The sequence below is a fragment of the Tiliqua scincoides genome, chromosome 8 (genome assembly GCF_035046505.1).
Source record: "Tiliqua scincoides isolate rTilSci1 chromosome 8, rTilSci1.hap2, whole genome shotgun sequence".
Classification (NCBI taxonomy): domain Eukaryota; kingdom Metazoa; phylum Chordata; class Lepidosauria; order Squamata; family Scincidae; genus Tiliqua; species Tiliqua scincoides.
This window is the reverse complement of record NC_089828.1, coordinates 39,023,491-39,043,788: the sequence shown is the minus strand read 5'-3', so window position 1 is coordinate 39,043,788 and position 20,298 is coordinate 39,023,491. Positions and strand designations below refer to the sequence as shown.

Below are 20,298 nucleotides of genomic sequence, written 5' to 3'. Positions count from 1 at the left end.
ATTTCCTCTCTATGAAAACCCAGACCATGTATTCATCACTGTGTTTTCTCTTTTTATCTGTTTGAGGAACAGAAGATTCTGCCTTTGCACTGTTTTGCACCAGAAGTGTGCTGAGAAATTCTGGGTGATTGATTACATATTATGCTTCAGCTTTTTTACTGTGCTGGTTTTCAATCACTGGTTCATACATGAATTGATGACCAAAAACTAGCTATTGGTGGGGCTTTCAAAGCCAACTTGCTACTTCCCTTCCTGCCTTGCTGGTACCTTGCAAGGCATTCTGGAGCATGACCTGCCTTTTTCTACCATTACTCCATTCTTTTTCAAGTACCCCTAAAGGTCCTGTTGAGTGTCCCTGGGAGTACATGAATACCAGGTTGGGAACCACTGATTTACTGGTATGTTGTTTACAGTGCACTTACTCTGATAGTGTTTACAAAAAGGTGGTGAAGACCAGAATTTAAAAAGAATAAAAATGTATCTTGTGATCTTTTACTATGTTTTTAATAAATTAGAGGCTACAGTTCTTAGGTAACAATTAGTGGTAGGTTATTTTTCAGGATCTGGCCTCAAGCAAAATCAGACAAAACTATAGTCAGACACCCCTCTGAGTTTAACCCCCGATTTATCTGAGGGTCATAGAAAATTCCATGGTTGTTGGCTCAAAGCCTGCCCTCGACTTATCTGCGGGGTCAACTTATAGACGAGTATCTGCGGTAATTCTCAAGTGCTTAAATTTTACAAGATTTCTACAAGATTTCCTTTGAATTTCCAATTCAATTGAATTTCCCTTCTACCTCCTCCCCTTCCCCCTGGGAAGGTGCTTGAGGACAGTCTTGCCTTGTCTTGGCTCTCCCTCCCCCTTGGGAGCTCTTGGGAGATGCCTTGGGGCGTCTGCCCCTTCCAGCTGATTGCCGCCTGATCTCCCTCCCCACAGCTGTCCATTCCTCTCCCCCCCCCCCCGGCCTCGCCCTTCCCTCCTCCGCCCCAGAGGCTGCCAAGCAGGAGGCGGCAGGCTTTATAGCTGCATGGACTCCTCTGCCTTCCAAGGCAGGCGTACCGCAGGCGCTGGCGCCTCCCAAGCCTGGAGGCTTGCACCTGGCCATGGGGCTGGGCTTCCCCCCTGGCTCCAAAGTGGCTTTGGGTTTGTGGTGGAGGAGCACCCCTCGGCGGGTTGCCGGCATCACCCCATCCCCCCTGGACCAGGCAATGCCCCTGACTGCTTCCCAGGGCTCCTGACACAGGGTTGAAGGCTCCCCTCACTCCTGCTGTAAGGCGGGGCAGGCAGGGGACAGCTCACCCCAACAGTGGTATTCTCAGTTCATGTTCAAAACCTTTGCATATAATTCTCAGTATATATCTGGTCCTGGAGCTTTGTCTACATTTATTTTTTATCGTGTCAGTGTAATTCTATCATTTACTATGGCCCTTTGCTCCTCCATCACTTTCAGTAACTTTTGTTTTTTAATATATACCTCTAGTTTTACCAGGTCTACCCTTTGACAAGTTTACATTGACAAGTTTCTGATTACTTTTTGTAGACCCAGTTGATCTGTATACATTTGTCCATTTTCTTGGAAACTTAAAATTAATCTCTTCTCCTTTCTAAGTTTGTAGGCTAGCCATCTGCCTGGTTTATTTGCATGCGCAAAGTATTTTTGTTTTGCAAAGGTTAATTGTTTCTCCGTCTGTCTTGTGGTCATCGTTGCTAATTGTTTCTGTAAAACTTTAAGCTATTGTAGTATATTGAAATCTCTTGGCGATGCTACCAACTCTTGCTTCTTTTTCTTAATTTCCTCATTAAACTTTTGAAATATCTCTCACCCTTGTTTTGTCCATTCACCGTTTTTCTGTATAAACAGTATTCTCGTAAAGGCTAAAGCCTGGAATCCCAAATGGTATGCAAATCAGTGCTGTTCAGGTTGTTCTCCAAAAGTTCTTTCAATTTCTGCTTAGCCTCTTTTACTATTAATTCTTTTTGCAATAATATTTCATTTAACCTCTAATTCTTAATTTTCTTCTTTATTACCAATGTTATTGGATTATGATCTGAGAGTTTTTGGCAATATTTTTGCTTTTATAACATTAAGAACTAAGTTCTTGCATATCCAGAACTTGTCAATTCATGAGAAAGATTTGGTCTTTCAGAAAAATGAGTAATTCCTTTGCATTTCCATTTGTCTGTCTCTGGATATCCACTAGGTCTAAAGATTCGTCCAAATTAAAAAAAGTCTTGGGCAATTTTCCTTGAGTAATGTTTATCTCTTTATCAGATACTTTATCTTTCAATGAAGATATGCCTTTCCAATCCCCCATCAGGCAATAAGAGCTATATGAGTAATTTAATATTTTGTCCAGCAGTTCTTTAAAAAATTCGGTCCTCCCCTAATGTGGTACGTAAACTCCAACCACTAAAGTTCTAATTCCAGATAAAATCACTTGCACTGCTATCCACCTACCTTTCTGATCTGTGAAAAATAATACAGGTTTCAGATGGGTCTTAATGTACACTATATCATTTTTTTCTTCCTCTTATTTGCTGAGAAAAATTCTTCTCTCAAATCTTTACAGATTAAATATTTTGTGTCCACTCTTCTGATATGGGTTTCTTAAAGACAGATTATATCCTGTTTTAGTTTTTTTCAAATAATTAATGAAAAAATCTATTTCTGTTCTTTGAAGCATTTGCTCCATGATAACCATAGGCCCATCTAGTCCAACTTCCTGTATCTCACAGTGGCCCACCAAATACCTCAGGGAACACGCAAGACCACAAGAGACCTGCCTTCCCTTGCATCTGGCATTTTGACATAACCCATTTTTTAAATCAGGAGGTTGCACATACATGGCTTGTAACCCTTGATGAATTTTTCCTCCAGAAATTTATCCAATCCCCTTTTAAATGCATCTAGGCCCTATACCATCACCACATCCTGTGGTAAAGAGTTCCACAGATTAACTGCATGCTGAGTAAAGCATGTAGTTAAGCGTTAATATTCCATGATAAAAATTTGTAATTCATCTTAGTGATTTTGGGATTTAGCAACACTGTCCATCAAGATGTCTTCCTCCTGAGAAAGTTGAACCTGTTGTATTTCTTCTAGTTTTCCTCTTGTTCTCCTGAATCTTCCCATTCTTTTAAATTATTGCGTAAAATCTTGCCTTTTGAACTGTATCCATCCTGTAGGTTCTTTGTTGAAATCTGAAAATAACATCCTCCAACTTTCCCCATCTGAACATAATCTTCCTCTTTTTCAACTCCTCTACCAGGAATGCATAGTCCTTTTTCTTCCAGAAGATTCTGAGAGGAATCTCCTTTAAAATTATAATACATGTTCCTTCTATCTGCAGACTTACATTCTCCATCCAAACATGCCCTGTTTACACCTGGTATTACTATAATTGCGTATTGTCATATTATTTCCTACTGTATTACAAATATAGTCTATTAGTCCTCCTATTCTATATGATCCTCACTGGAGTGGCAAAGCTGTTCAAAACCACTACATCCTTTATCTATTAGCCTGGATGGAATCTCAAGACATTATAGCCGATATTCAGGTAGCCTTTTGCCCTGGAAGATCACCCCTTGATCAGACTTTGGTGCTGCAATTTCTTGTCGAGAAACATCTGGCCACTTAGGGGCTCTAGACATTTTTCCAGCCTTTGTTGATTTTAAGCCTGCTTTTGACCTAATCCCTAGATCAAGGCTATGGGATAAGTTTGCAGCTTCATCTATTGATCGTCGATTATTGTTGCTTATGGTTAGCTTATATAGCAACTCTGGCATAAGGATTAGGTGTTCATCTAGTGGTCATTTAACAAAACCAAATTTGGTTAATAAAGGGGTCAGACGGGGTCAGACTTCTTGCCCCCCTTTTATTTAATTTTTATATAAATTCACTGATTACTTCTTTTGATGATCTGGCCTTACATCCTCCAAAGCTTGCTGATCGTCATGTCCCTGTTCTGGCATATGCCGACAATGTACTTATATTATCGAGAACACAGGTCAGCATGAGGAGGGCTCTTTGCCATTTAGCCCTGGTCAGCTCACAGGAGAAATTGATCATTAATTCTGATAAAACAAAGGTGTTGGTCTGATAAAACAAAGGTATAGGCCCATCGATGGCTCCTAAATGGGAAACCCATTGAGCAGGTTAAATTAATAAAATACCTGGGGGTGATTTTTCACTATCAAGGTGGCCGCTTGGCCCATAAAAACTATGTCAGTCAATCAGCACAGAAAACATCCAGTGCCATTTATCATTTTTATTCATCCAAAGTTGCCAAATTTCTCCCTGCGGCTTTAAGGCTACATAATGCTAAAACCAGGGCTCAATTGCTTTATGGTTCTGAGATCGCCCCATACTTAAATACCAGGTCTCTAGAGGTGATCTAGACCAAATTTTTGCATCAGCTGATGTATGTTCTCTGATGTGTGCCAAATACTGTGGTTAGGCTGGAATCCGGTACCCCAGGTATAGAGATGTCGATATGGCTAAACGCCTTGCATTATTTTTTGAAGATTCTCTCGAGGCAGGATAACTTTACTTATTTGATCGTTTTGGATCATTTTGTAGGCACCTGGGAAAAGAGGTGCCTGGACTATTTTAATCTTTGCAATCTCTCCCCAGAGTCTTTAATGATGATGAGCCCGGGAGACGCAAAAGAAATTTTGTGTCAGAGGTTGGTGGGCCTTGAAATGAGATCTGCGAGAGCCAGACTTTCTGCATATGTTTTTCTTGGGGATCAAGCTCTTATACTTTCTCCTGCCAGATATTTTTATAATATCGTTATTCCAAAATTCAGGATTGCCTTTACTAAAGCCAGATGTAATGTACTCTTCTCAGCAGTCCTTTTGGGACATTATGCAAGGCGTCCCTATTCAGAGACTGTGCCCCTGCCATTATAATGTGGTGGAGACAACTGCCCACATTATTCTGCAATGTCCAAATTATGACAATTTGCTATCTAAATTTATTTCTCCAATTTTTGGCGCTATAATGGGGATGCAGGTGGAGGAGCAGCTTGCTTTTCTGCTATCTGATGTAAATTCTGATATATCATTCAGGGTGGCCCATTTCTGTCATGCTGCGCAGTTGGTAAGAAAGAAAATTGAGAGTATAAATCTATGATTTTATATATGTGTAAAGGGATGTTGGTTTAAATTTTGTGTATTTTTTTGTTTGTGAGTAGCTGGTTGGATGATCGTAAATAAAGTATCTTATCTATCTACATCCTTTATCTAGTATCAGTTACTGAAACCTAAGTGCCGCTGTAGGAGTGTATGTGGTCATGGTAGAGTGCTACAAAGCTGAATTACACTCTTGCACTTACAGTACATTGCAAAAGGTACTGCATGTTTGGAATGGGGTTTGGCCTTTCTGCATATCCTGCTGTGTTTTCTGTGTACAGGGAACATTCAGATATGCAACCTGAAGTGGTACAGCTTAGGACAAATTCTACTACTTGGTTTATGCAGTCAGCAAAATTAGTAAAAAACTGAACATCGTCTCAGTTTCAGCAAAATCATTGTAAAGAAAATTAAACATTTCTTTAATTTAATTCTAGGCCAAAAATGAACCTGCTGGGAAAAAGACATCATCTGACAAGAAAGAAAATGAAGGGAAGAAAGAAAAGGACAGACACCATTCTACAGACTCGAGACTGGAAAAGTAAAATGACTTCTAATAATCTCTTGCACGTTATTAAAGGAAAAAGGCTTTGCTAAGGGTTCCTTAATAGTAGATATCATTTAATAGCTCTCTTTTGTTAGTCTAGTTCTGCAGATGCCTTGCCAAAGGCTAATGCTGACCTAGTACTTGTGACTTTGATGCAAGCTATTTGGAACATAGATCTTGGTCTGAGGTGCATGTGATGTATTCTCTGGTTCTAATGCTATATTTGTGTGTGCACTTTTCTTCTGTTTTTCCTCACTTCTGCCTTTATTTGATTTGTGCAAGGCCTTGCTTGATGCAGTTGTGGTGGTGGTGTCAAACTAGTGCAGTTGCATTTGCTCATCAGTTCATGCAGGTACCTTCTCTTGGGTACAACACTGCTATTTGTGATTCTGCATTGGTGCCAGGGTCTGTGCATCTGATCTACTCATTTTATGTACATTTTGCCAGTATTCTATATAGTTAGACAGTTGGGTTTAACTGTGGTTGATAGTTACATTAGTACCTGAAGAGAGGAAGGGATTGTAACTGTGCATTCTAGCACTGCAAGGTAGAAAGGAATTAGGACTAGGGCTGTTTCTAGCATTACCAGATCCAAGCTGACTTGCATTAATATTTTACCTTGCATTCAGTTCCTCTTTGGTGAGTGAAGGCAAAGGCGTCTCTCCTATGGGTGAGTGAAGGCAAAGGCGCATTGGCTCAGAGGGAGAGGCACTCCTTTCCCCTAACATGGCCCTACTTGGTGTGTTACACATACTTTGCCAGCTCCTTCTTTGGGAACATCAGAAGTGCTCCATGGCCAAACTCCCTAGAGAATTGGAAGTGCAGTGCACCAGAATCCCCAGCCTTTCTCCAGTGTATTTAGCATTGCTGTGTCTTTAGATTGCAAGTTGTTTGAGTTGAGGTGTGTACGTGGGCATTTAGCCACTTTGGGACATTATAAGCATGTTCCGTTTGTTAGGTCTATCAACCTTAAGAAAGAAGAGAAAGCAGACAAAAAGGATGACTCCAAAAAGTCAGAAGGGACAGATGGTGGAGAAGAAAAAGATGGAAAAGAAGTGACAGATGAGCAGAAAATGGGATCTTCAGACCGTTCACGTTCTGTCAAATCAGGTCACTGACGCTTCTGTTGTAGTGTGGTTTAAGGTGCTGCTGGAGGCTTGATTCACCCTCTCACGTTAAGGGGATGTGGGTGGGTTAGACATTCAGAGACTTTCTGAATAATCTTTTGCTTTCCTTGGAAAAGTGAAGGAAGGATTGTTAGAAATCAGTTTGCAGCTTTTCCAAAAGGATGAGCAGGGGATTTAATCCCAGCCTCTGAACATATGCTCCAACTGTGATTCTTAAACTGCATACCATGGGAAATAAGTGTGCAACTTATTATAAGCTCCTATAGAAGCACCAAGGGGGGGCCACCTGCTGTATATTTTTTTGCTTTATTTATTGTTCTGGCCTTGTCTCTTTTCAGTCAGCCACTGCTGGGGACAAATAATTATGTCTCTGCATTGGTTGTGATTTGATCATCCTGATGCAGCTGAATTATCTGGCCTTGGAGGAGGCTATTTGTTTATGCAGGAGTTGCTGTTCTAGGCCTGACATCATCCAGTGAATTGACATGCTCAGCATATTGGCTTGCATGGAAATGCAATAGAGCCTTCTCTGAGAAGCAGGTAGTTCCTGCACACCTTAAAATCAGATTTTTCAGTATAAGAGCAGTCCTAATTCAGAAAAAACATGTATAGTTATTGCCCATTTGGGAAACGTTGTGCTGCATGCTTGAATGTGTCAGAGGTGTCCTCTGGATATTTGTTTTGACTTTTTTCATTTTAAATTATTGATTTGTCTCTAGAATCTGCTATTGTAAGATCAAGAAAGCAATACAGTTGGGCCTCGCGGGCGATCCATTTCTGGACTCCCCACAGATATCAAAACCTGTCTGAGGATATCAAAACGCAGGTCTGAGCCATCGAAGAACCCCTGGACCAGCCAGAAGTGCAGTCTTAGAAATCTCCAGCAGGCCTCCTAAAATGGAGTGGTGGTGGTTGCACGTGGCCTTCCTGTGCTTCAGAACACTTGCTGGAGCCTTCTGAGATGTTCTTTTGGTTTAGCAAAAATGCCTCCGAAGGCCTTCCTCCCAACATGACTCTTCCAGCCATGTTCAGGAAGTATAGTGGGGCCCTTCTGACCTGCACTGGGTCAAACCCACAGATTCCGAACCTGTGGATAAGGAGGGCTGACCTGTACACATTTTGTTTTAGCTCTCAGGTTTCATCTGCTTCATAGATTCCCTGCAGTTTATCTTGTTTGGTTTGCATCTGCTATCCATTTTCTCCTAAGCATAACTACCCTTGGAGATTAATAGCATTAGTTATTACAAATCAGGCCCCAGAATCTGTGGGCGTTCTTGTCCTAGAACCCCTGCAGATGCCGAAAACAGATAATAAAATCCACTGTCCTATTTTCTGAGGCGCAGGAAGGCCACATTCGACCTTCCCTGCAACTCAGAATGTCTGCCGGAGCCTTCTGAAACAGGTGTGTCAAATTCATTTCATGTAGTAGGCCACATAGCATTCACAGCACTTGCTAAGGGCCAGAAGTGACATCATTAAAAAAAGAAGTGACATTATGAAGCAGATGATGGCCAGAAATAAGCACTTTGTTCTCACACAGAAACTCATTAGCTACAAATGACAGAAGAGAAAATGTGCAAATCTTGTTCATATTTTCAAGGTATAAGAGATCTCATTTATCAAGCTGGGGTGAGCCCAAATAAATTGTTCCCAGGGGCTGCATCTGGCCCACAGGCCTTATGTTTGACACCCCTGTTCTAGATGCTTCTAGAAAGGTTCTCGGAGGTCCTCTGTGATTTCTCCAGATGCAGATTCAGAACCCACGGTGGGTCAAATCTGCAGGTTCCTAATCTGCAGATAAAGAGGACCCACTATATTAGTAAGTTCTTGCTGGTGCCACATCCATGCTGTTAGTCTACTCCAGTATGTGTATCCCCAGGGGTACCTTTAGGGTTACTTGAATAAGAACTGGAATTATCCAGTTGGCCATTAGGTGGAAAGAGGCTGGTGTGTATTAAAATATCTTGCAGGGCTGGCAAAGTGGGAAGAAAGGCAGCTAGCTAGCTGCAAAACCCCTGGCAGCTGCTAGTTTCTAGTCATCAATTTGTTATTATCAGACATGGATCAGTGGTTGAAAACACATAAATTTGAAAAAACAGCAACTATATTAATTACAAACATTTTGCTAATACGAGGGGTACAATCTATAGAAATGAGCTGTCAAGGGGGTACGCAAGTGAAAAAACACTGGTAAGCACTAGTCTACTCAAAAATATTGAATATGGGTTTGAACAGGAGTGTCCAAAGTTTTTGCAGGAGGGCCACGTCATCACTGACACTTGTGTCGGGGGGCCAGGGTAGAAAATAATTAATTTACATTTAAAATTTGAATAAATGTACATAAGTTTACATAAATGAGAATATTAAAGATGGACTTAAATGAATGAATGAAGGTCTTGCCTATTTTTATTGCTTGCTCAGAGCAAGGCTGGCCTTTCCTTTGCTGCTGCTACTGTATCACAGACGTGAAACAGCAACCAGTGGAGGGAGCCCTCATCCCACAGCTCATGCGAGAGGTCAAACATCCACCCTCACACTGAGAGCAGTTGCGCCAGGCCAGTGCGGGCTCCAGCAAGTCTCCGGAGGGCCAGAGGCTCATTGGAGACTGGGGGCTCCCTAAGGGCCACATTGGGAGTCCTCAAGGGCTGCAAGTGGCCAGCGTTTGGGCACCCCTGGGTTTGAAGATAAGCAGATAATCTTAATTGGTTGTGTGTTCCACGAGGCTCATCTCCCTAACTTTTGCATTTGTTTAGAGAATACCATGTCTCATGATATCCTAAACATGCCTAATATGTTATCCTTTTGTGTTGATACAGCATGCCAAGGAACTGAGCGGACAGTTGTCATGGATAAGTCCAAAGGAGAACCAGTTATCAGTGTGAAAACAACAAGTGCATCAAAAGAGAGAGTGTGTTTTTAGTTTTATTTCTGAATGTTGGGTATCTGGAACAAAAGCTGGGGAAAGTTCCAACATTATTGTGGCTCTAAGTGATGAAAACATACTTTTTGACAGCACAAAAGTTATCAGAGGTGGCAGAGTGTTTATTTATTTCAATTTCTTTAAGTACTAGGTAGGTGATAATCATGTCAGCAGATGCAACCACAGTATTATTTCTAAGTGGAAAAGTAATCTATTTTAACTTCTGGAAAATATGTTAAAACACCAACATACAGAGTTTTGTGTTTTTGACCAAAAAAAACCCACACATCTCTAGTAATTAGATGGGTTACAGCCATACTAACATGGTGTGACTATGAGGAACTCCTGCTTGGCCAACAAGTGATTGGCCAACAAGTTAAGATTGAATGTTGTAATGTTCGTCAATGTGCTTCTAAAACTCAGATGTGGGACTAGATGGGTGTTGATCTTGCCTAGTATGACTCTGCCTTCATTCAGAAATGCTACTTATCAAAATTTCCCCTTGAGTCTAACACCACTGTTTATGGAAGGAACTCTGGAGCGTGACTCCTGTGTTGTTCCTCACAGTAGGAAAATGCGTACAGGGTTAAATGTTACCTCAAAAAATCATACTTAGTAATTATTCAGCAATTTAATATATCCTTATTCAGGTGAGAAGACCATGGTTGTGTCAAAGAATTAGAATTCATGTTGTTAAAAGTCCGTTTTGTTCTGTAACTTTTTCAGAACTTCATCAGGGAAACTCACCTAGTCAGGGCACATTACTAGAGAGCAAGCCAGAAACAGCAATTCAAAAACCAGTACCCTCCAGGTACATAGAGTTCCATTTTACTGCTGCATTCTTAAAGCAAACTCAGCCTAATCGCAGTATCCCATCTCTGCTGGAAACCTCTTCCTTATAAAACTCTTTCATGTCTGTTCTTTTTAGGAAATGTTGGACATTTTAACAGCATGAATTCGAATTCTTTGACACAACCATTGCTTTCTTACTCAATGTTAAATTGTTAGATTATTGCTGGCCATGAAAACCTACAAACATACTTAGTAATTATTAGATTTCGAGCATATGGTTTTGTTTTTTTTCTGCCTAACCTCAGAGCACAAAGAGCCATGATCGTAAGTCGGAGAGCAAAGAGAAACAAGATATTCTATCTTTTGATAAAATCAAAGAGCAGCGTGAACGTGAGCGGCAGAGACAGCGAGAGAGAGAAATCCGAGAGACTGAACGCCGCAGGTAGGTTGAAACCCCCCTTCCATTCTGCAGAATTTTGTTTTTTCCAAAATGGGTACCAATTCTTTAGCAAAATTATCCACCCTGACATTAGCAGGTGATTCAAGCAGCCCCAGTCCATGAATTTCTTCTGGTGTTAGTGGAGCTGGGCTTCTTATATTTGTTCACATTGATCCAAGATTATATGAACCCTGGAGGTAAGCTTAAGCAAGAGTGTACCATGATTCTTATGCTTGTGACTTTCAAGAGTACTTAAAAGGCCCCACAATATAGTCATTGGATTGGAAAGAACTTTTGGGTCATCTCTCCGGCCCTGCCTTGAAGCTGAACATCCTACCCAAGAAAGTGTGTGTTAATGGGGAAAGAGTTACTACAAGCACTGTTTTAATATCAGAAGGAAAATGGAGAAGGTACAGGTGAACCTTGGTTTCCAGACCTCCATGGCTATTGAATCCATATGTGGGGTCCATCAGAGGACCTCCAGAATCATCTTCTGGTCACAACTGGAGGAGTTCTGAGACCCAGAGGGGCCACACATGGCCTTCCCAGGTCTCAGAAAGCCTCCCAGATGTGACCAGAAGGTGCTTCCAGTCACAACTGGGACGTCAGGTGAGAGACTCCAGTATGGGATCTGGCACCCATGCGAAGTCAAATCCATGGATAAAGAAGCCCCACCTGTATAAACTTTGCTAGCAAACTAGTCAGGTTGTCACTACCTGAAGATAATATTCCGGTGATGAGTAGAGGTGCTGGTCCCCTGGTTGGTAACTTATAGAGGTTACTTCAAGAAGAGTTTGGTGGAGAACTGTGCCCAGGCCTCAACAGTTATAATAGCCTGCTGGCAAACCATATTGCTATATAATAGCTGCCCTTCTCTGTGCCTTTTTTCCAATTGGTAGGGGGAGCACAATTCATCCTTTGAGAGCTGGTTTTGGCTCAGAAGTCTCCAGTAGCCAACCTTCACATTAGTTCTTTTTGAACACTGTCTCACATTGGAGTGAATATCATTGGTGGAACAACCCTGGAGAAATATTTGCTGCTTCTCCTTTGTAATTGCCATTTGAACTTATTTTACCTTTGCTGCACAGCACTTAGTGGTGCTGCTGGCTACTATGGTACTTGGCTATTTGTGTGTTTTCAATTTTGAGATACGGACACTGATGTTATACTGCCAGTGTTAATTACGCTTGTAAGCAAACAGAAGTCAAATTTAAAATTTCACAAACGCAAGTCTCTCTTTAAAAAGCAGGGATGTTTTCTGTGTAGCTTGTAGTGTTTCTTCTGAGGGACATGGCTATTTTTTTAGGATGTGCTTAAATCTAAAAACCTGTGAAAACAGTGTTGGAATGACAGTGTCACTATTAGGAGCAAATCTGGGGAGCAGTTCCAAAGGCTAGTCCTCTTCTCTAGGGACAGCTGATCTCTGTGTTCCCCAGAGCCAGAAGAGTGTGTTACAAATACAGTATTTAGACTTCCTAATAAAGTTTGGGTCATCTAACTCTGGGGGTCTTTGCAGTTATGCATGAACCTGCTTTTTCCTGAGTCCACGTAGCTCAGTCTACACTGACCGGTAGCAGCTCTCCAGGGTCTCAGGCAGGGGTTTTTCTTATTGCCAAGTACCAGATCCTTCTTTTCAACAGAAGTTGCCAAGAATTAAACAAGGGATTGTCTGTATCCAAAGCATGTTTTCTATCACTGAGCCTCTTGCTTGAGCTCCTTCATGCATGCACAGCTGAGTTATTTCCTACAGCTTATTGCATACAGAAACCCATGGGTGATGTCATGTTAAGGTTTGGGCTTCTTTCTCTTAGAACTTGGAAATCTCTTTCTATTCCTTATAAGTGAAACTGTGGGTGGATATTTTCCTGCCGTGTGACTTAAAATTTGGTGGGGCCTCAGGATGGAGGAACCAGAGAAAATGGCAGGGCTCGCCACCTATGCTATGGAAGTCTGGTACCCTCAGTTTCTTCCAAAGATAATATGAAAAGCAGTTATCGGCCAACACACTGTACAAATGGTAACAGCATGTCTCCATGAGCATATTGATTCAAGTCTCCAGCTTTATCACAAAGGAGGAACTGAACAGATTTTTTTGCACCGAGTGGAACTGGAATGCTTCTTTAAAGCTGTCTCTTTATTTTGCCCTTGTTGTCATGCTTTGTCAGGATTTTCATTTATTTGTGTAGCGTATACTAAGTCTCTAACATATAAGAAAAGACCCCCTGGATCAGGCCAAAGGCCCATCTAGTTCAGCTTCCTGCATCTCACAGTGACCCACCAAATGCTTCAGGGAGCACACAAGACAACAAGACACAACCTGTGTCCTTTTGCCCTCCCCTGCTTCTGATGTAGCCTAAAATCAGGAGATATACATGATAGGTATACATGATACATATGATACATGATACATGATACATATACACGATAGGTATTATCATGACCTGTAACCTGTAATGGAGTTCTCCACCAGAAATGTGTCCGATCCCCTGTCCAATTTGTCGATTAGGTCTGAAACATCTTCTCTTTTAACCTCTATCTGACTTAATTCCTTACTCAAGAGGGGCTGTTTGGACAGTGGTATCTGCTCAAGGTCTTCTGCCATAAAGATAGATGCAAATAACTCATTTAATTTCTCTGCCATCTCTCCACCACCAATGCGCCCCTCTCTGTCCCTCCTATAGAGTTCATAGCCTGGGATTGTGGTGTCCCACTGGTTACAAAATTATGTATGGGAAGGATAGAATGGATAGAGTGACTCTTTTCCCTCTCACACAACACCAGAACCAGGGGACACCCACTAAAATTGAGTGTTAGGAGAGTTAGGACAGACAAAAAAAAATATTTCTTTACTCAGCATGTAATTGGTCTGTGGAACTCCTTGCCTCAGGATGTGGTGATGGCATCCGGCCTAGACGCCTTTAAAAAGGAGTTGGACAAATTTCTGGAGGAAAAATCCATCATGCGTTACAAGCCATGATGTGTATGTGCAAACTCCTGATTTTAGAAATGGGTTATGTCAGAAAGCCAGATGCAAGAGAGGGCACCAGGATGCAGGTCTTTTGCTGTCTTGTGTGCTCCCTGGGGCATTTGGTGGGCTACTGTGAGATACAGGAAGCTGGACTAGATGGGCCTATGGCCTGATCCAGCAGGGCTGTTTTTATGTTCTCCGCATTCCACCATGTTTCCGTTTTACCCACTATATCAATGTTTTCCCTAGCCACCAAATATTCCAGTTTTCCCATCTTTGCTTGGAGACTTATTATTATTAACAGTATTTATATCCCTTTTCAACAAAAAGTTCACAAAGCGGATTACAGAGGAAATCAAACAACTAATGGTTCCCTTTCCCAGAAGGGCTCACAATCTAAAAAGATGCAAAAGAACACCAGCAGACAGTCACTGGAAAAGACACTGCTGGGGTGAGGAGGGCTAGTTATTCTCCTCCTGCTAAATAAAAGAGAGCACTTACTTGAAATAGTGCATCTTACCCAGTTAGAAGGGACTTTGGGCATTAGCATAAAAACAATTGTATAAGAAGTCCCCCAAGATGGGCTGCTTATTCGCTCCTTTATCCCTGCAGTCTCTTGTTCTGTTGGATGTGCTATCGCATCCCATCATGCTTCCACTCCCAATTCCTACTCCTGCTGTCCCTGCCTTGCTCTCTAACCTCCTCATCCTCATTTCATAGGGATGAGGAGTCCCAAACTGGATGCCCCTCAGCTCATATTGGCTTTCCCCAAGGAATCAACTTAAAAGCTGCTCTTTTTAATACTTAACATTAAAAAGGTGGCACCTTTTATTATTAATATAATATAAAAATATAAATTAATAATAATTTATTATTAAGCAGTCTGGTTCCGTTTTGGTTCAAGTGAAGCCTGTCCCTCTTGTACAGGCTCCGCTTGTCCCAAAAACATGTCCCCAGTGCCTAACAAATTTAAACCCCTCCTCCCACCAATGTCTCATCCACACACTGAGACCCCTGATCTCAGCCTGCCTTGTGCAGGAACAGGCAGCACTTCCAAGAATGCTACCTTTGGGGTCCTAGCTTTAAGGTTCCTACCTAGCAGCCTAAATTTGGCCTCCTGGACCTCCCAGATACATTTCCTCATATTTTATTGGTGCTGACCTGCACTGCAAACTCTACCTCCTCCCCAGCACTCTGTACCAGTCTGTCTAGACTAGACATGATGTCTGCAACCTTCACAACAATCAGGCAAGTCCTCACATCCATCACAGACCCCCCCATGTTCCTGACAATCTAATCGCCCACTACAAGAAAGCCCCCACCCCACCACCACAGAGGAAAGTCCTTAGTGCAACAGAATACAGACTGAATACAACCATCCCCTGAAGAAGGTGTCCCCTCACGGGATCGTTTCCCTCCTCTCCAGAATGAAGTCCTCCAGCCCTGAAACTTCCTAGTCCAGCAGCTAGGGAGCTGCCCACCTGAGGGTGGGATGAAGCCTGAACATCCCTGAAAGTCTCCCCATGGTCCCTCTCTTCCTGCCTCTGCTTCTCCAGCTTAGCAACCAAGGGTTCAAGGGAGCAGACCCCTGGAGCTCCTTGCACCGTGGGCACACCCCACACCCATGACCCCAGAGGCATATAGTCATACATGTGACACGCAGTGCCAAACACTGAATAGCCTCCTACCTGCTGCTGGCTGTCTGACTGCATAGTTTTATGTCTTTGTTTGGGGATCCTTAGAACAGATGCTTACCGCCTCCAATTGCTCTGGAGTTCACAGGCTCTAATCCACGGCCGAAGAGCCACAGGCAAAGAGCCATTTAGCTCTTTTTGGTTCTAACCTCTGGCAGACCTTTGTGAGGGATATTCACCTGGTATACAGGAGGAGAACACTTAATTCCCATGGCAGCAGGTGTGGAGCCCCAGCGGTCTTGCTTGCTCTCTTGCAGCTGTTCTGCAATGGAGTCTCTTCCTACTTCTCTCAGTCTCTGGCAGACCTTTGTAAGAGATATTCACCTGGCATACAGGAGGAAAATGGAAAACAATCAATCCCCCCAACAACAGGCCCCACCCCCAGCAGTTTTGCTTGCTCTCCTACAGTTGATCTACAGTGTAGTGTCTTCCTCCTTTTTCCAGCCTCTGGCAGACCTTTGTACTGGTTCATTTGTCTAGAAGTCAGAACAAATGCTACTATGGTGGTTTTCCTGAAGTTATTTTATTGGTACTATGCTTGTGTATGCAACCATGGACAATATATTATTTGGTGCCAGGTAGCTCCACTCATGGCAACTACTTGCCGTCATGAACTTGGCATGAACTACTTGCCATCACGTAGTGCAGGGGTGTCAAACTCGTTTCATACAGTGAACTGAATAGCATTCATGGCACCTGTTGAGGGCCAGAAGTGATGTCATTAAACAGGAAGTGATGTCATTAAACGAGTGAGGACCAGATATGAGCACTTTGTTCTTTGTTAGAAACTGATTAATTGCAAATAACAGAAGAGAAAATATGCAAATATTGAGCCATCGTAAAGTAACTACAAGTCAGCAACTTGATGACGCCTCAAAGAAAGCAAAGGGGAACTTCCCAGTGAGTTAACAGTATAGTACACAGTGATGGTTTCATGAAGACTGTTTAGCTTCTTTTGCATAAGATGGAACATCAAAGTCATTCTTACTGAATAGTGGGAAACAGAACAAAAAATGCTATTTATGACAACCTCCTCTTAACCTCTCCCTCCAGAATTTCAATCAGTTGAAGGCTACTACAATCAATATGCTCCATATAATTTCAAAGCATAAAATTGTACAAATGAAATGTTTTTCACCCTTCCATGAAAGCTCAATTCCTAAAAAACTGAGATTTGCCAAGAATGCTCAACTTTGAGATTTTGAGAAACTGTCCTGGGCCCAGTTCTTTTGCTATTTCTCACTCAGACTGGAGGCTTTGATGCTAGGACACCAAACAGGTTTGCTCAGGCTACAATCTTGCATGCCTGGGAGTAAGTCCCACTGAAATAGTGGGCAGGCATATGATTGTACTATCAGTGACATGTAGGGTGTCAGAAATTCCTTGCCAGCTCTGTAAATAACCCAGCACAGATATTGCCTTTACTACTTTGTACTTGTCAATCTTTGTAATTTCCATTATGTAGTCTGACATTTTTTGGACATGCAGACTGGAGCAGTGACCTGCCCAGAGCCAAGAAAAGGTTTTTGAAAACTTTTGCTGGTTGTTTCCTGGTCTGAGCTGAAGCTATTTGCTTCCTGCTGGCTGTGAGCAGGAAAGAAAATCTGGAGAGGTGGTGAGGGTGGAGGAGGACATAAAGCTTTTCCAGATTTTTCATGAAAACAACCTCAGTCATACTCACCCTGCATGCCTGTCTATGTGTTTGGACCCTCTCTTTCTGCCTGGTTACTGCAAGCAACTTTTCCTGCTCTCCCTGTCATTTTTCACAAAGTCTGGGTCATTTTTCACAAAGTCTACCTCGGTCTTGCTGCTTCTGTGTTCGCACGCACGCGCACGCACACACATGCCTTCCCCTTTTGCCTGGTTGCTATTAGCAACTTCTCCTTGGCTCCCCCTGCTTATCAGCATGGCAAATCGCTATCAGTGTATGCAAACAGAGATTGCTGGTGCTGCTTCTGCTGTTGCTAGCTGGGAAAGGAGCCATGCACCACAGGGGTCAAATTATTAGCTTCCGTGGGCCACATGTTTGATATCCCTGGTATAATGGATCAATATGTGGCTTCTCCAGGCCTCAGAACATCTCCAAATGTGACCAGAATGTGTTTCCAGTCACATCCAGAGGTCCTCTATGGCCCATACCCATGAATTCTCTTATCTGCAGGTTTTGGTATCCGCAGGGAGTCCAGAAAAGGATTCCCGCAGATACAGAGGGTCTACTGTGCTCCAAAATTGACAATATGAACACTGAACACTGGTTTCCTTGAAAGTCATTCAGGTCAAGCCCAAGAACTCTGTTTGCCATCTCATGCTGCACACCCTAGGAAGAGAAGATAATCCCATCATGCAACCTCCAGCTTCCAGTGTCACCTTTCAATACATCTGTTTCGTATTGTCCCCCCTAAATGCAGTATTTCAGTAGCTTGTAATTTCCACATCCTGCCTGCAACTCTGTATCAAGACATCTGCATTCTTCCTGTACATCAATGGAAATTGATGTAACCTCTTGCTTGTACCTTCACTTTGCATGCAACTCCTTGAATGATGTAACCCCATTCCACTTTGCTACAATAGTTTTCACCATCTCTTGGTATCTATCATCCCTATCACATCTGCATTATGAAACTGTATTTGTCTTTTGCATCTGCATTTTAGTTGTTACTATGAAAGTGTTGGATTGATCCCTGAGGCAATATCCCCATCTATCTGTGTTCTGATTAGAAGGGTTTCCCTTGATTATGTGCCAAGAACAGGCACTCTTGTCCATTCATCTGTCAAGTTACGTAATTGCATGTTACTGCAGAAGACTCCAGAGCCCCTTTCTCACCTTGATAGCAAGATTCATCTGCTCACTCCCAGAGTTGTGTGTACATAAGAAGAGCCCCACTGGATCAGCCCAAAGGCCCACCTAATCCAGGTTCCTGTATCTCACAGTGCCCAACCAAGTGCTTCAGGGAGCACACAAGACAAACACCACCTGTGTCCTGGCGCCTTCCCCTGTATCTGGCATTCTGAGGTAACCTAAAATCAGGAGGTTGCACATTGCCTGACCCATGAAATTCCAACCCGTCCAATTCCCTCTTAAAGCATCTAGGTGAGATGTGGCAACTTCCTGTGGCAAGGAGTTCCAGAGACTGATTACACACTAGGTAAAGAAATATTTTCTTTTTTCTGTCCTGACTCTCCCAACACTCAATTTTCATGGGTGTCCCCTGGTTCTGGTGTTGTATGAGAGGGAAAAGAACTTCTCTCTATCCATCCCCTGCGTAATTCTATATGCCTCAATCATGTCCCTCTTTTCTAGACTGAAGAGCCCGAAATGCGGTAGCCTTTCCTCGTAAGGGAGGTGTTCCAGCCCAGTAATCATTTTGGTCGCTCTCTTCTGCACCTTTTCCATTTTCACTATATCTTTTTTGAGATGTGGTGATCAGAACGACACAATACTCCAGTTGTGGCCTTACCATCAATTTATACAACAGCATTATAATATTAGCCGTCTTATTCTCAGTACCTATTCTAATGATCCCCAACATGGAATTAGTCTTCTTCACTACCACTGCACATTGGGTTGACAGCTTCATCAAGCTGTCCACCATTACCCCAAGATTTCTCTCCTGATCTGTCACAGACAGCTCAGAACACATTAGCCTATATGTAAAGTTTTAATTCTTTGCCCCAATGTGCATGACTTTACATTTACTTAAATTGAAATGCACCTGCCATTTTGCTACCCATTCTCCCAGTTTAGATAGATCCTTCTGGAACACTTCACATTCTCTTCTAGTCTTCACCACTCAGAAAAGTTCGGTGTTGTCTGCCTACTGGGCCACCTCACTGCTTAACCTTGTCTCCAGGTCATTTATGGACAGGTTGAAAAGCACCAGTCCCAGGACAGATCCTTGGGGCACACCGCTTTTCTGCTCTCTCCACTGTGAAAGTTGTCTGTGCTTCCTGGTCCTCAACTAGTTCCTAGTTCCTAATCCAGGAGAGAACCTGCCCTCTAATTCCCTGACTATGGAGTTTTCTCAGTTGTCTTTGGTGAGGGACCATGTCAAACTCCTTCTGAAAGTTCAGATATATAATGTCCATGGGTTCTCCCGCATCCACATGCCTGTTGACCTTTTCAAAGAATTCTAAAAGTTTTGTGAGGCAAGACTTACCCGTACAGAAGCCATGCTGATTCTCCCTCAGCAAGGCTTGTTCATCTATGTGTTTTGAGATTGTGTGTTCTATGTGTTTTGAGATCTTCATCCTCTTAATATATTCATTACTAATCTTCCTTTTAACTTCTGCATGTTTAATGGCTTCTGCCTGAAAAATGCCTAAATACTTGTAGTGATCTTCTTCTTTTCCTGTCTCACTTCTTTTTCCTGTCTTGAGTTTAGACACGATGATAGAAATGTAGGGTTCCCTAAGCCTCCTTCCCTGAAAATCATTCCTTTTCCTTTCTTACAGTTGCATTAATTACAGGTGCATACACACACGCCATAGCCATTCCGCACAAATGCACCTGTTTAGGGTGTCTAGACTGTTTTATTGAATCTGTATCTTTGCAGTTGCAGGTTCCTTTAATCTCATAACTTTGCAGATGGTCCCTTGCCTATCTTTTGAATTGATTCTTGCTGATGCTGGTTTTTGCTGATGCTGATCCCTTTTTTCACTGGCTGCTCCTTTAAG

General features: G+C 42.5%; 1 protein-coding gene across 1 annotated transcript in view; it reads left to right on the top strand.

The window, feature by feature from the left end:
• Nucleotides 1–20,298, top strand: part of LOC136659468 (scaffold attachment factor B2-like) — a 51,858-nt gene that overhangs the window by 20,726 nt on the left and 10,834 nt on the right. The window contains exons 10-13 of the mRNA XM_066636694.1: nucleotides 5,575–5,678; nucleotides 6,643–6,794; nucleotides 9,628–9,719; nucleotides 10,829–10,965. Coding sequence (XP_066492791.1) covers nucleotides 5,575–5,678; nucleotides 6,643–6,794; nucleotides 9,628–9,719; nucleotides 10,829–10,965 — 485 coding nt within the window. The remainder of the gene's footprint in view (nucleotides 1–5,574; nucleotides 5,679–6,642; nucleotides 6,795–9,627; nucleotides 9,720–10,828; nucleotides 10,966–20,298) is intronic.